At 40.4% G+C, this 16,003-nt stretch overlaps 1 protein-coding gene across 1 annotated transcript; it reads right to left on the bottom strand.

The window, feature by feature from the left end:
• Positions 1-13,440: 13,440 nt before the first annotated feature.
• Positions 13,441-15,751, bottom strand: LOC147425057 (uncharacterized). The gene has a single exon (XM_086500599.1). It carries the CDS (start codon positions 15,649-15,651, stop codon positions 14,215-14,217), a length of 1,437 nt encoding a protein of 478 aa, XP_086356725.1. The 5' UTR covers positions 15,652-15,751; the 3' UTR covers positions 13,441-14,214.
• Between the last annotated feature and the right edge of the window lie 252 nt (positions 15,752-16,003).

Genomic DNA, 16,003 nt, shown 5'->3' with positions numbered 1-16,003 from the left:
CATGTAAAGAATTTGTTTATGCATGAAAAGAATATGGGACAATGTATGTATATGTGCACCTTATGGTATGTCTCATATAGCATGAATCTGTTTGTGCTCTATGCTATTGTATGTGCAACACATTTACAACATGAATGTTGAAACATCATACATGTTTCTGCCTTGGAGAGGAGAAAAGCAATGAAATAAACGAATCCATATTTTTCTTTGCCGCAACAACATGCGGGTCACACACTTCTATGTATGAGTCACAATGCACGTGTGTCTTGTAAAGGTGTTGTTTCCAAATCGTTTATTTCAAGGGAATTAAAAAAGGTGGCTGTGGTTGACAGGATCTCTCTATGGTTTGTACATAGGCTAAAATACTCGAGTTGATGGTCTCGAGAACTTCTCAATACATTAACCTACCTAGTCCTTGTGTGTATGTGTGTGTGTGTGTGTGTGTGTGTGTGTGTGTGTGTGTGTGTGTGTGTGTGTGTGTGTGTGAGAGAGAGAGAGAGAGAGAGAGAGAGAGAGAGAGACTCGTGCAACCTAACAACATTACATCACTATGTTTTGCACTTACTTAGCTCCAAATTTTATAGATAAGGCTAAAATACTTGAGTTGATAGTCTCAAGAACTTCTCAATACATTACCATACCTAGTCCTTGTGTGTGTGTGTGTGTGTGTGTGTGAGAGTGTGTGTGTGTGTGTGTGAGAGAGAGAGAGAGAGAGAGAGAGAGAGAGAGAGAGACTCGTGCAACCTAACAACATTACATCACTATGTTTTGCACTTACTAGCTCCAAATTTTATAGATAAGGGTCTCCATATTTTGTGTCAATTTTTGGGTTTCTAAAAGAAGCCTTAGAGAGAGGGTTGAGTTAGGCATACTTTCATTTTTTTTGAGTGATTATTGAGACTTACCTTAAATGTTATTTTCATTTTAAAATATTAAAAGAATCTTTTTATTTCACCTTTCATTCCACATCCTTGCATGGTTTCACCATTAGAATGCTAAAGTGAAGCTTTACCTTGCATAATTCTAGTAAATTCTATACATATACATACATACACACACATATATTTATTTATTTTACACACATACACACACACACACATATATATATATACACACACACACACACACTAAATGAGCAAACCATGATAAAGGGAAGAAAAAATGGTGAAATATGTGAGAACTTAGTTCAAAATCTTGCAAATTCAAAATTTCAACTATTATTTTCGGTTTGCTTTTTTGCAAGGAGGAAACTTAGTCCCTTAATAAAAGAGATATTCTTGAACAATGCTTTACCTTATATAATTCTAGTTGAACTCACCCTAATGATTTTATCATTTTCTTCTTGTTTTAAAAAGCCAGTGTGATCCTTTCACTTGTTTATTTTTAGAAATGGAAGTGTCATTGGCAAGATAATTATAAATAAGTACAAATACATTGTCGGGGGATAATTGTGTGAAAGGTGAGCTGGGAAGGCACCGGGCCCCTAGCTGTGAGAGGTGCGGGAAAAAAAAGTGTAGCAGACGCAATTACAGACAACAAAGTTTAAAACAAACGGTCCGTCTAATTTTTAGTTAATCGACAGAATCATGGTTAATAAATCACTATGGAGGCTTAAATGCTCTTAACAAGAAGAAACCTGGCTTAAACCAGGTGCTTAAACAAGAAAATGATGAAACTCTGCTTACTCTGCCGTCTGCCCCCCGATTCGAATGGCTAATGGGCTTCGAGCAGGTTTCGAATGGCTAATGGAAGTTAAGCTTGACGATTTTAATAGCTAATCAAGTTTAGAATAAGATTAGAATGGATTATGGGGTTTACGATTAGCTTGTTTGATGACGCAGTTAAGCTAAGCACCTCGGCTTAAGAGGTTAAGGTTATGGAGTTATCGAGGTTTAGGAATGGCTTAAGAGCGAAATCGGTTAAGCTAGGGAGTTTAGAGAGGTTTAGGGATGGCTTAAGAGCCTCTTTGAAAGCTTAAGAGCTATCCTCCTTCCCCCGGATAGGGAGCTTAAGAGGTTTTTAATGAGGGCTTAGGAGCTTAAGAGCTTAAGGAGCTTGATTACTTAAGAGCTTAAGAGAATGTAGCTTAAAAGGAGGAGAGAGCAAAGAATCCATGAGTCCCCTTTTATAGGGCACCCCACCTTCCCTTGCATGGCTTCCTACTTTCTAAAAAAAGCTAGGCACCCATTAGCGACATCGCTCATGGGTCCTTCCCCTTGATGACGTGGTAGGGCTGAATCTCGACCAACGCCGTTTGCAGTGGGAGTGGCTCCAAATTTGCTCGCGAGGTCCTCCTGGTCTTTTTTCGCTTCTGCAACGAGCTCATCCGAGCGTCCTACCGCGCGCTACGAGCGCATCTCACTCCCCTGCGCCCTCTTCTTCGCTGCCTGCACGCCGGCTTCTTTCCCTTTTTCTTCTAATTGGCTTCACACAACAATTATCACTTGCATTGGGTGGCCATCCCTTGAGTCCTTGGGCGGCCTTTTCCATTTGCTTTGGGCGGCCATACCTCCTTTGGTTAAGTTGGGCAGTCGGCCTTAACTTAGTGGCATGGCTTGGGCAGTCGGTATTTGTAAGGGCACCACCTTTGGCATACATGCCGGCCAAGGCATCGCCCATACTCATTGCATTCCAAAAGACGACACTTTTGACAGAGAATTGAACAAGAACTTTTTATGCCTTCGTAACAGCACCACATTTTGCATACATATCGGCCAGGTTCTGCCAAACAACTCAGTTTTCTCTAGCAAGCCGCAGCAGTGTTCTCCTTTCCCCGCAATATTTGCATTACAAAACCCGAAAAAAGACAAGTACTTTGAGATGGCACTCCAACCGAGTGGACCAGTCTAGTGCGGACCTGACCCCCGATAAATCTTAAACGGTCAATAATTTGGCAACCGTAAATTCAATCACCGATCTGAAAAGACCAACGCGCTCCACAAAGTGAGCACTTCAGCCGACACATTCATTTCATTTTTATCCCCTCAGCTGCTGTTGCCCAATCCGGCACGGATCTGCAATCGACTTGAACTTTAAACTGCCATAACTTCTTCACCGTAGCTCCGAGACGAGCTGTAAAGACAGGCCGGTAGAGAACATCGAGCACTGCAGTTCTAGTGCACAATACCCCTTCCGTGTTCACTTCAAGCATAACACTTTTTAGCATCATTAAGACATGTTTTGGCCCTTTCAGCCGCATTTGACATACATTCAGCATTGAACTCGGCCTGCAACCAACCCTTAATCACTGTTCATTAAACATATAAGCTTCAAAAAAACTTGATGTGCATTTTTATGGCATCTTTCTTTGCATGGGAGCGGAGCTGCACGACAATGTGAAGGCCAAGTAAAGAATATTATGTTGCTCAAAATTTTCAACAATTGCATCATTGATCAGTGTAACTATTAATATTAAAAAAAAAAAAAAAACTCAAGAAGGACATGACTAAAAATGTATCCACTTTTTCAAAGCTTTTCTAGGATTGATCAGTTATTATATGTCAATGTCAAATTGCGTGAGTTTTTCTAAAAGAAGGTGTTATTGTAGCTATTGCATGTTCCCTCTTCAGTAACCTAGTTCACAACTCGTCAACTAGGTCTAATAAGTCTCTCGGGCTTGTTTTCATGACATTGAAAGTTCCTCTCTCTCTCTCTCTCTCTCTCTCTCTCTCTCCCCCCTTGCATTCAAGACTCTTTGCATAGATCATTGAGGTCTCTTGTGATTCTTCCTACAACGTTTAAAACTTCTCCTCTCATAGGTATAAGATGTGTATGTGTGTGTTTTTTTAATTTTATTAGTGAAGAGGAAAATGGAATAACCTTTCTATCACCCAAGTGTGGTGGATTGGTTATCTTAGTTTCCACTTGAGTAACATGTCTAGACTTCAAGACTTTTAAGATAGACCTTTGAGGTCTCTTGGGTGTGTGTTTGTTTAATTGTACTTATATAAAGAGAGGAAGTTGGAATAACCTTTCTATCACCCAACTTAATAGATTGGTTATCTTAATTCCCTCATAAGTAATAGGTCTTGAATTCAAGACTCATAAGATAGGATTTTGAGGTCTCTTGGGATTGTTCAACCTTTAAAGCTTCTCCTCTCTAGGCCTTTGAGGTCTCTTAGGTGTGTGTGGGTTTGCATGTGTACAAGGAGAGGAAACTGGAATAACCTTTCTATCACCCAATTTGGTGGATTGGTTATCTCAATTCCCTCTTAAGTACTAGGTCTTGAGTAGACTTGTTAGATAGATATTTGAGGTCTCTTGGGATTTTTTTACAACCTCTAAAACTTATCCTCTCGTGTGTGTGTGTGTGTGTGTGTGTGTGTGTGTGAGAGAGAGAGAGAGAGAGAGAGAGAGAATACAATTAGGAAACTTGAATAACCTTTCTAATCACCCAAGGGTAATAGATTGATTATCTCAATTCCCTTTCGAGTAACTGGTCTTGAGTTCAAGACTCATCATTTTTGATGTCTCTTGGGATTGTTCCTACTCCATTAAAAACTTCTCTCTCTCTCTCTCTCTCTCTCTCCCCCCCCCCCCCCAAAGACTATTAGTGACATTGAGCATGCTTTCTTTCATGGCCTTTTCTTGGGAGAATTATGAGTTATTAATTGTATCAAAATTAAAACTTAAGTTTTGGTCCTGGCAATAGAAGAAACCAAGCACGAGTGCATGACCAAAGAGTCTCATCTCTTTAATTTACATACTCACACTGGTAACAAAGTCTAGGGACATTTTTGATGGCTAAACACCTTGTTTGCGTTTCGCTCGTTAACACACACAACTATACGAAAGAGGAGTCCAAGCAAGAGTGGTGGCTACACACGCCCTTAAGCACACAAATTTTTTTGCAATGGAACAATTGATTTTTGGGGAAGCAAGACAAGAAGAAGGAGTTTTTGTTGAGGGTAGAGAGTTTTTTTTAGAGCTCTTGACAACAATCAGAGGAGAAAGTTTGGAGACTTCTTGAAGGCAAACAAAGAGTGGAGTTTTACAGAGCTATTGAGGGAAATTGAAGAGAGACGAGCGCCACAGAGGAGGGCTCTATCATCATCAAAATCATCGAACATGGATTCTTGAAGTTTTTTTTTTCATATTAATTGTAGTGTTAAATCAGATTAACCTATTGTAAGGAGCTTAAACTGCTCAATTAACACTCTGGAGAGAGGATTTCCTAATGTGTGGTCGTAGCACTCGCTTTGAAATTATCTTATAGATAATATGTATCTCGCCCTTCTATCGATGTTTGCATGTGTATATGCATGTGTGTGTGTGTGTGGCCATCATACTCTATCTTTCTATGTGTGCATGTGTGATGTGTGGCCACCATAGATGCCCCTAGCCACCTACTAAAGAGAAGAGAGGGGCTTCAAAAGATTTGAAAGATTTGACACCTCAAATCCTTTGAACATGTATCTACAATGACACAGAAGGGCAACCATAAAGAAGGACTAGCAACAATCCAAAAGGACAAACTAGAAAAACAATTGATGCACATTTAGAGATAAGGATTAGGGTGAATTAGCCATGAAGAGGAAATCATGAACATTGTAGAATATATTCATCAAGGTAGAGGATAATGTAGAGCTCTGAATTCCCATGAGGAAAACTCGGAGTATGCTAATGCACTTGCTCAAAGTGGTCGTTGAAGAAGTCTTAGAGTAGTATTGGAAGCTGGATAAAAGAAGAGGGAACCATGGAGTCATCCCGAGAATAAACCTCCCACGACAATCACTATTATGGAGTATACCATATCACATGCATTCAACACACTTAAGATAAACCCCTTTAAACATTTTATGATTGCTCTATTGTATACTTATCTGTCTTTAAATAGATGATGTATGTATGCATATTTCTTCTATTCTCATGAGCTCAACCACTATGCATGAAGGAGCATGTGGGAGGAGAAGAATACAAGTAAGTAAATCCTTAAAAGGGATATGGAAGCTATGGAGCTCCTTGGTGTTCTCAAAACTTACAAGCTTGATGTGACTAGCTCCTCAACTTTTGAACCCTCAAAATGAGCTAAAGTGGGTATTTATCATACTGAGTTTAAAAAACTAGGGTTCACACTTGACTGACCAAAGCACATTGTTTTCAACTCTGTGAGCATCACATACTATTACAAGATAAATCACCAAGATTTTCAATCATCTCGTAAGGCTATTTACACCAAAAAATAGGGAGTACTTGTTTAGAATTACATGTGCCATCAATAATATGGAGGAATTAAGTACTATCATGTAGTGGCTTGTGGAAAAAATGATACAAAATTGGTGGCTCCATAAGAACCTTCACTATCCTCTTAATCCCTCCTTATCCTCTTTTCTTGATACTTCAAATCTCCACGGCTATTTCACAACTTTCGCATACATTCTTAGCTTGTATGCACTTGCTGGCACACAACTCCCTATTGTTGAGCTAGCCTCCGTTCCCAGATGCCGTTATTCCTTTTGTGGAGGAGGTGAAAGTGGAGGGTCTTGACAAGCTGGTGTTTTTTTGTACTTGTGTCTTCTATTGAATTTGAATTGCTATGGCTATTTGCTTCAAAGGTGGTTTGACAGGTTTGACAGGTTTGACTAAGTGTTCCATGTGGGCTTCTTGGTGTAAGGCCGCTTTTTTGTGCTTTATGCTTGGCCTTTTCTATGTCTCCTTGCTCAAGTCCCTAAATTTGGCTTTAAATTTTGTCGAGCAAACCTATGGGGACTTGAACGGAGGTGTGCTTTGGGGGGGGGGGGGGGGGGGGGGTGCAAGGGCTACCATGCCTTGATTGACTTCATCATATATGTGCCATTGTTCTTCATCTTTCTTCCACTCAGGTAGAGTGGTCTTTCTGCCAATACTTCCCTTAAAGCTCCTAGGTGGTGTATGGACTTAGCATCTCTGTTGAAGGTAGCTTGATTGCCAAAATATTAGAAAAAGCTTGTTTGCATTATCCCTTCAATTGCTAGGAGATAACAGCTAGGAAAGAACTATGGTTTGGAAAAAAACCCTTTCACTATGCATTCTTCTACAAACAAATCATTTGGCTCGAGCCATTCCCTGATCTCTTGCATTGAGCCTATACAACATTGGATGCATAAGTTCCTTGCCATCTTCAATGAGGCAAGTGAGAGACTTCATCTCATCAATTTCATTGCAAACTCAGGCACTACACTATGCATACACATCATATCCCATTCCACTTCTAAGGACCACTCTTGCATTAACATCTTCTTAAGAGGCAACGATGGGAACTTGGGAAGTCTTCAACTACTAATGGAAACTTTCTTCTTAAAAATTTCATGTCATTCCAAGTGTGTCGGCAAGACATAGGGCAATAGGTGGAATCCACATTTTATTCACTGCTTTGGCACGTGTCTAAGATCTGATGATGTGTTTGGAACGTTTTTCCCTTTCTTAATAAAAATGGCTCAGATAGTTTTGGAGCCCCTTGGTAGCCAGTTGCAAATTTTGAATGGGAACTCTTGGCTTTTGGTACCTTGTTGGCACTTTCAAAACATAAGTTGGATTTATATAACCCCATATATTCTCCATTTTGTCCTTGTGAAGCTGATTTCCCTTCTTTTCATAGATAAAATTTTCCCAACTCCTTTCCTTGTATTTTTCCAGCTTTTCTACCTTGACTTGGTCCCATTAATTTCCTTTCTTGTCAGTTGGTTGGTTTGTTGTTGTTGCTAGATTGCTAGCTTCTCCCCTCCTATTGTGATAAGGTGTAGTCTCGCCATTTTCCATAAGGGCATGCAAGTGTCAGTTCATGGGAAGAAACAATAATGAGTGCCTAGCTTCTAAGTTTAGCACCCAACTAGCAAAATAATTAAGACTCTTAACAAATCTAGTTAAGTTTCGTGATGCTAGATTGCTAGCTTCTCCCCTCCTATTGTGATAAGGTGTAGTCTCGCCATTTTCCATAAGGGCATGCAAGTGTCAGTTCATGGGAAGAAACAATAATGAGTGCCTAGCTTCTAAGTTTAGCACCCAACTAGCAAAATAATTAAGACTCTTAACAAATCTAGTTAAGTTTCGTGATGTATGCATGATTGGCGTGCAAAGTGGTTGCCACAAGAAATAAAGATGAAATAGTCATAAGCAATCTTTTGGTGGCATAGTGTTGTGATAGCTTGTTACAACATTGAGCATTTGAGACTTTGCATAATCAAAATCCTTTTTTTTTTCTTGTCACATTTTTAATCAAACAGTGCCACTGCATTCCTTTCTACATGTTGTGTAGACACTACTCCAAATTAACCTGGTAAAAATGTATCTTGTTAGCATAGAATGATCATTTGCAGCCACCCTCGAATTGGAAAAATTGCTAATTTCTTGTAGTGGGTACAATCTTTCTTACAACCATCATACGATAATTGGTGTTAATGGAGCTTTTAGCAAACAGCTATTGCAACAGCCGGGAGTGTAGAAGGCCCTACAAAATACTAAAAACAACATACTACATGGCATAAAGTAACAGATTTGCATACGTGATGAATCCTACAAGCACATAATCAACACGGTACATGACATGAGAGCAACAGAGAGCGAGAGAGAGTAAAAGAGCACGTGCAAGTGCACCTCCTAGAGCAGAGTGCTACACCGATATGGCGAGAGAGGTGGGAGGAGAGGAGAGAACAATAAAACAGACACTGGGTGCAATCTCCCTCATGCAAGAGTGAGCATTTTCCTCTTGCACGTATTTATTTGTAAATTTCTTAAATGCTTAAAATGAATACAGGATGTCCGGCCGGGCATGGCCTTAGGTCATAAAGAGCACTTAAATAATGAAATGTCTTTAAATGTGATACCTTTCACATATCCCATAGCACAATCGTGCTTTTTCCACCTGCCAACTACAAAAAGAACTATATATCAAATTCCATTACATACCCTCTCCGTTAGGAAGAAACTGTCCTCAGTTGCTAAGTTACATGCATACCATACTTGTCAAAAATAGAGGTTAAAATCACGTGTCAAAAAATAAGACTCTTAAATTTAAACAAATGAGTTTACTTATGCTTGCTGTCATCCACATACTACATATTCTAGTGTCCAATACCACGAGAATAAACAGTATATGCCATATCCTGATGTATCAGGGTATAATTGGTCACACTCATTGTTCAGTAAATCAATTTCATGAATCTCAAGTCCAATTTCATACACAGTGTCGACAACCATTCATCAGAAACAAATTCCAAATCCAAAATCACTTCCATTACATACCTGGATAACAAAATCATAAATAATTTTTTTTGGAAAAAAATCATGGAACATGGTGGCAAAGGTAGAGATTCAAGAAAGAACACTTAGCTTTATCTTTGTCGCACACCAAAATTTTCCATAGTAATAACCTTTGCATCATTAGGAGCGTTTGTCTGGCTCTGATACAATTGCAATGGTTGAGAGCATAGAAAGCCCTGCAAAATACTGAAAATAACATCGTACACGACATAAAACAACAGATCTCCATACGTGGCGAATCCCATAAGCACGTAATCAACACAATACACGATATGAGAGCGACAAAGAGCGAGAGAGAGTAAAAGAGCACGTGCAAGTGCACCCCCTAGAGCGAGAGTGATACACTGGCACGAGGAGACACGAGAGAGGAGAGGAGAATTACACAGACACTGGGTGCAATCTCCCCTCGTGCAAAACTGAGCATTTTCCTCTTGCACGTATTTATTTATAGATTTCTTGAATGCTCAAAACAAATACATAACAAGGTTATAGGCATCGTTATGACTGACTCTCTTGGGTAAACGGGTGGGCTAATCACTTGCCATTGGGTGGCTCCCCTATCAGCCTATGTAATGATGACCCGCGGACACTGTCATGGCTCGGCACGCGCATGACAAGAACTTGTAAGTTTTTTGTTGTGTTAATATAATGGACTCACAATTGTGAGTTTTACAAAGTTTCTGTTCATCCATAGCTCAATTGTGATATCCTTTCTCATAGCCCATAGCACACTCGTGCTTTTTTCGTTTGTCACCTACAATAAATAACTTCATATCAATTTCCATTACAACCATATTTTGTATTACTTCCCTTGTTTGAAAATTTCATCTTCCTTAAGGCAAGGTGTATAGCTAGTCATTCCATTGTTCACCAATTTAAATTATCTAAAGAGAGTCATCACTTTTTGGATGTAAAGAGTTTCGGTTTAAGTAAATGATAGGATGCTACACTATAGATGTAGTGTATCTCAAGAGTCACCTTAGCATGCAATAAAAATGACTATTTTGTGTATAAGTTTTTCATTGAGCTCCTCATGATAATTTCTCTCTCGATTTTAAGTTATTGCTTGATGAGTATTTAAATGATTTTTCCTCGGCTAGGCCATCACCATAGGTGAGATCTTTGAACAGCTCCCTCAAGCCCTCATCCTTAATTGCCTATATACAACCCCTTTCATTTTGGAACTTGAAAACAAAAGCGAGAAATCTCTTGATGAGAACATATTTGTTTTCCTAAGTATAACATTTCTCGGATCCATCCTCCCACTCGACAAGTATTTGTTTTCTTACATGACATCACGTACCTTGTTTGTGGTTATCTATAATACCCACTAACTTATGAGGGTGAACCTCAACAAGTTTGATAGCACTCCCTTCTTAACCACATGATCTGTAGTGCTGAGGCATTTCCTCATATGACTAACATGAAACACTAGTGGTGGACATGCAAGTTATCAAGTAAAACTTGGAGGCATGTCACCTATCTTCTTAAGTAATGTGAAAAATCCACAACACAAGAGATGCAATATGGGTACTTCTCTAGCCTTTGACACCCCATGCACACATTTGGCATTAATTGCTCACTCTTTAACTCTATGAAACTAAATGCATTAATCTTTATCCTCAATCAAGGGATTCCTATCACTCACTCTGTAACTCTATGATTACAAAGAGCATAAATAATGGCATAAATCTCCCTCTTTTGGGCAAACTAATCCTATTGAGCTCTATCTAACATCTTGGTCGCCCTAGATCTAATGTTATGGTGTAGCACTACACAAATGGCTTTATTACTAGCATTAAATGCCTTCAACATAAAAGGTTTGTGAGGATCCACAATAGCTCAGCTTGTACAATACAACTAAAGCCACTTCAAGCTTGTCAAAGCTACATTGTTGATTCTCCTCTCCCCAATTACAAGCACGTCCTTTAGCTTTTATATGTTCATCCTTGGATACAACAATGTTATGTAGTCCTAGATAAATTTGCAATAAAACATTGCAATTTTGAGAAATTTTTTGTACTTCCTCAAGTTCAAGGAAGGTGGCCTGTCCACTAAACGATAGCGTACACTTTGGCTTAATCTATCCAGACCTTGTTCAAAAAATAGCATGTTCAAGGTAATGCATTTTTTACTTGATTTACTCTCCTAGAATAGAGTTTGTGCTTGCAAAGCAACTCAAAAACTTAGTGAAGGTGCTCCAAATGTTTCATTTTGGAAGTATTATCGATAAGAATTTCATCCTAAAGTGCAATGACAAATTTACCAAAGTATGGATGCAAAACACTTGCCATAAGCACGAGCCATTGGGTATTCCAAAAGACATAACTTCAAACTTGTAACATCCAAGGCATGTTCAAAACACCATCTTAAGTATGTCACCTTGCCTATTCCGGACCTAATAGTACCCCAAGCACAAGTTAATTATTGCATCCCACACAATTGCTCGAACACCTTGTCAAATCTTGGCAAATCTTGGCAAATCATACTTCTTGATCATAACAAAATTTGAGCCTAGATAGTCTTCTCACATAAGCATAGACCCATCCATCCTTCTTTACCTAAAAAATTCTCTATTGGCAAAGCCCATAGAGAAGCGCTAGGCTTAGGAAAACCACACACGAGGTAATTAGCGAATTACCTCCTTGTACAACATTGGTGTCATGCTACTCTGCATGTTCGGGGGGCAACCTAGTTGGCAAGTCATGAGGAAAACCATCTTGAAATTGCTCTAATTTTTGTAATTTTACCATTGTAAAACGCCCTTGTGACCTAGACATTTGTATTCATAGATGTTCATGGCATTGGTATTTTTCTAACACAAGGAATATGAGGCAATGCACAAAATAATATAATGATTAGTAATCTCTAAGTCTAGTCTCTCTTGCGACAAAGATTTGCAATTGTTATAGGATGCTCTAATGGGTGCAAATATGCCATTTTCCAATGTTAGAGCCAATTTATAACTATTTAGTGGTGGCCTCTCTTTGCAAGAAGAGCAATGTCTTGTGTAGCACCCAAGGCATGTACATGTTAATGGTGCTTTACATTCATTTACTAATGACATTAAATCTTCTATGTACAACAAGCTTTGCTCTGCCTTTCTCTCATATAAGCATGAGAAGGAAGGTCACAAAGTGGAAACCGGATGCTCTCCTCAGTACTCCATTGTTGGCATGATACAAGCCACCTCACCGCATGGAGTGTCATTAGACAAGTCAGCATTTGCAAGTTGGTGTAGATGTATGGTATCAAAGTAGGCTATAGAGTAAGAGTACCCTATTGATGACAATGTTGTGTATAATGTTTTGAGCTATAAGTTATTACACTTCGCATAGACACCCATCTCACACAGCTATGTTGTCTCTAAATTGCTTCGTGCAAGAGCACAGATGGAAATTGGATTGAATAATTCTGGGGCATTTGTAGTTGCATGTTCTAGGTCTTTCACTCCATCATAGCTACCAATGCAATTCACCTTCTTTTACGGTCTGATACACAAGTAGGCGTTGGGGGGGAATGAGATGTCCCTCCTCCATTCATATGTACACTTAAACTTTATCTATATCGATTCAAGCTAATTAGGTGGCTGTGTACTAATGAACTCAAAAGAAACAAGTATTCCCTCTCTCTCTCTCTCTCTCTCTCTCAATGCCAACTCGATGCCCCTCTACAAGAAATAGAAAGTTCGCCATCATGAACTTCCCATGTGGAGCTATTGGGCTTTATCCAGCAGTCTACACTTTCTCCCCAGAGTTCCATGGTTTACTAAGGCCTTATGTAGGCCAAAAACATCAGGCACTCAGGAAACATACTCTTAACCAAAGATATGGCAGCACAGCTTACAAAACCAGAGCATTTTAAAAGATGCACAGCTATCATAGCAACACCGCTCAAGAAGCCCTTCACCATAATAAAATATCATCAAAGGAGACTTCCGAACAGGATAGGTGACTTCGCAAATTTCTGGTGAAAGAGCTCAGTGAAAGCATAGAGACGAGTCGGCGCAATCAGCCTTCCAGGTACAAAACTCTAATCAAGCAAATAAACAAACTTAATTGAGGTAGTTAACTTTGCCTCAATGCTTGGGTCAAGCCAAAACGACGTAAATATTACCAGGAGTACCTAATCAGTAGAAACAATACTATTCTGCCTCTTGTCAGTCACCACAAATAAATCAAGAAGGAACCAGCACGCCCAATGTCAAGAATGAAAGAATATCTTCTAGACAATAACAAGCTTTCAAAGAAGAAAGAGTTAGCTCTTCTACAGGTTCAATTAAGCGATATGATGTGTTGAAGATTTCTATGCTGAAAAGATTGGCACGAACAAGATTCAAATGACAGAAAACTTTCTGTATCCCCCCAGTGCCATACTCCACACTCAAATTGGACAATGGAAACTGTGCCCATTTTCAATTCCTCTCGCTGCCCTTTGAATGAAAGGGTGAGAATCTGACCTGTCAATAAGTGAACAGGGCCTGGAATCGTAATAAAGACACCCTTATGAGCTGTGTTGCCCATACATACATCAGGAGGGTGTATTCATCTGTCAAAAATACAGATCACCCCATCCATCGGCAATACAGCAGCCTGCAGCACAACACACACAGGCCTGCGCCAAGAACATAGACCCCATCCGGAAACCACCATCTCTTGGGGTCTTTTAAGCTTCTGTACGACTCATTTGGCAAGGGCTTCAACCTCCACAAAAACAACTCAAGACAAGCAAAACATGGCTAACAGGCCATGTTTGGTTCAGGAAGTTCCTTCTATATGGCATTCTCAAAGACAAATGAATATGCAGAACATTCATCAACAAACCAGCTCCGAGCTTCAGTTTCTCTATGTATCTGGGACTGGTAAGGTCGGAGGCCTGAATGCCACCAGGTGCAAATACAGTGGCGGTACTCTACGAGCCCATTTGGATGCTTTATATAGGAGGAGCGTGTGAAGACCATACAAACGCTATGATGTTCTAGTCCAACTGTCCTTTTTGATGAAACAGCCAACCAAAAAAAGAGGGTCTCTTCATGTCAACACTCTTGATGTGAGGTTCATGAACTTGTTCAAGTTCACCTTCTACACCCACATAAGTTGAACGACCATCTGACACACTCTTTTCCCTTGCCCTTAATATTGTTAAGCTTTCAACTTGTTTCAAATGAGCAACATCCTCCAGTTGTGCCTCAGATTTCAAAGCATTTGATAAGTTAGGTAGACGTGGAGTTCTGCATGTATATGTAGATGGGGCAGCAGCCTCCAAAGTTACCTTGTCAAGCAAAAGAAGAGGTAGGAGTGAGGGCGAACTGGACACACTGAGAGACCACCTGATTCTAAATTGTGCTTCAGGAGAAATTGGGAGACAGGTGCAAGCACGCAGCTGACCATTTCCAGAGAAGCCGCGTGAGACCCACCCAGCTAATGAGCTGGTAGATTGCGAACATTGTCGTAAGCGTGCAGGCTCATCATCTCTACTCTGCAAAGTAGAAGAGCTTGCACTAGTGACGCTGTGGCTAGCACCATCGACTACATGGTCCCAACCATCATCCGTCCTAGCCATAACTGCCAATTTTCTGCTTTGCATCTTGTCTCTGATAGAGCCCCAACCTGTGTTGGCACTTGTGTGTTGACCCATATCTTGAAACCTCCTTTCTTCAGTGGAAATTCGCACTGGTGTTGGACACTCTGACCTAAAGTTCACCAGATCAAACATTGAGAAACTAGCCCTCTCTGACGCATATGGTGTAGAGTCAAAGCTTGCGAGGTTTGCATTGCTAGCGGCATCGTAGCGATGGCCAGCTTCACAGATCTCGTTTTTTGCACCATCGTGCCAAGGAAAGCTAGAATTTTCTGATCGACTTAATTTGGTTGCGTACCTTGCGAAGGCATTGGTGAAGCCGATATCTGATGAAGACTCTTGGAGGCTCTGCCTGCATTCATTACCATTTGGTGTAGTTGTACCACTGCCACTGCCACTGCCACTGCCACTGCCACTGCCACTGCCACTGCCACTGCCAAAAATGGTGGTGCGAAAGTCATGGCAAATGCTGAAATCGCCCAACTGGGGCTTCACTCTGAGTAAGAAAGTGGGGTTAGAGAGCCGAGAGAGATTGAATTCTGCGGACATGGTAAGAGCTGAGGCAGGCGATGATGGCCACGGAGAGAAACCTGTTTTGAAGGAGAGGGTAAAAGGGCGATCTTGCTCGTGACGGCGATAAGAAACTTCGACAGAAGGGCCTGCTTCTTGTTGGGTGCAGCTTAAGCGCAGGGCAAGCTCCTGGATATGCCCACAAGCTTTGAATCCTGCGTGAACGGGAAACCCTAGCAAATCAAAAGGCAGCTTGGCCTTCACAATGGGCGTCTTCTGCGCACGCCCTTCTTGATCTCTCCGCAGCTTCACAGAGGCCTTCATACCTTCCACATCCAGACTGTTGAGTAACTGGAAAAGGCACGTGAGGCTCCAAATTCATTTGAACTCACACAAACATGGCAACATGCTTCTTTTAACTGTTGCACTCCTTTGGCACTTGCTAGCCTATCTTCTCTCTCTTCCCATGTGCCCACCTTTTAGTAGCTGTAAATTTCAAATCTAGGACGGTAGACCTCCTTCACACGCATGAGCTGCAAACATATTTGCATGTGTTTTGAAAATCGGTTAAAATTGCGAAATCACGACTACATTCCGAGCTTGCCTTGAAGAAGACCTGTAAAATTGCACACGATTCAATGTAAAAACCTGCAAATCATTCAAATTTTGACCTATA

This window comes from Adiantum capillus-veneris, chromosome 25 (assembly GCF_014529385.1).
Source record: "Adiantum capillus-veneris isolate H3 chromosome 25, ASM1452938v2, whole genome shotgun sequence".
NCBI lineage: Eukaryota > Viridiplantae > Streptophyta > Polypodiopsida > Polypodiales > Pteridaceae > Adiantum > Adiantum capillus-veneris.
The sequence above is the reverse complement of the archived record's forward strand: the minus strand, read 5'-3'. Positions and strand labels throughout refer to the sequence as shown.

What these genes read in the sequence shown, in the direction of transcription:
- LOC147425057 (XM_086500599.1), bottom strand. Translation starts at nt 15,651, where the DNA reads ATGAAGGCCTCTGTGAAGCTGCGGAGAGATCAAGAAGGGCGTGCGCAG.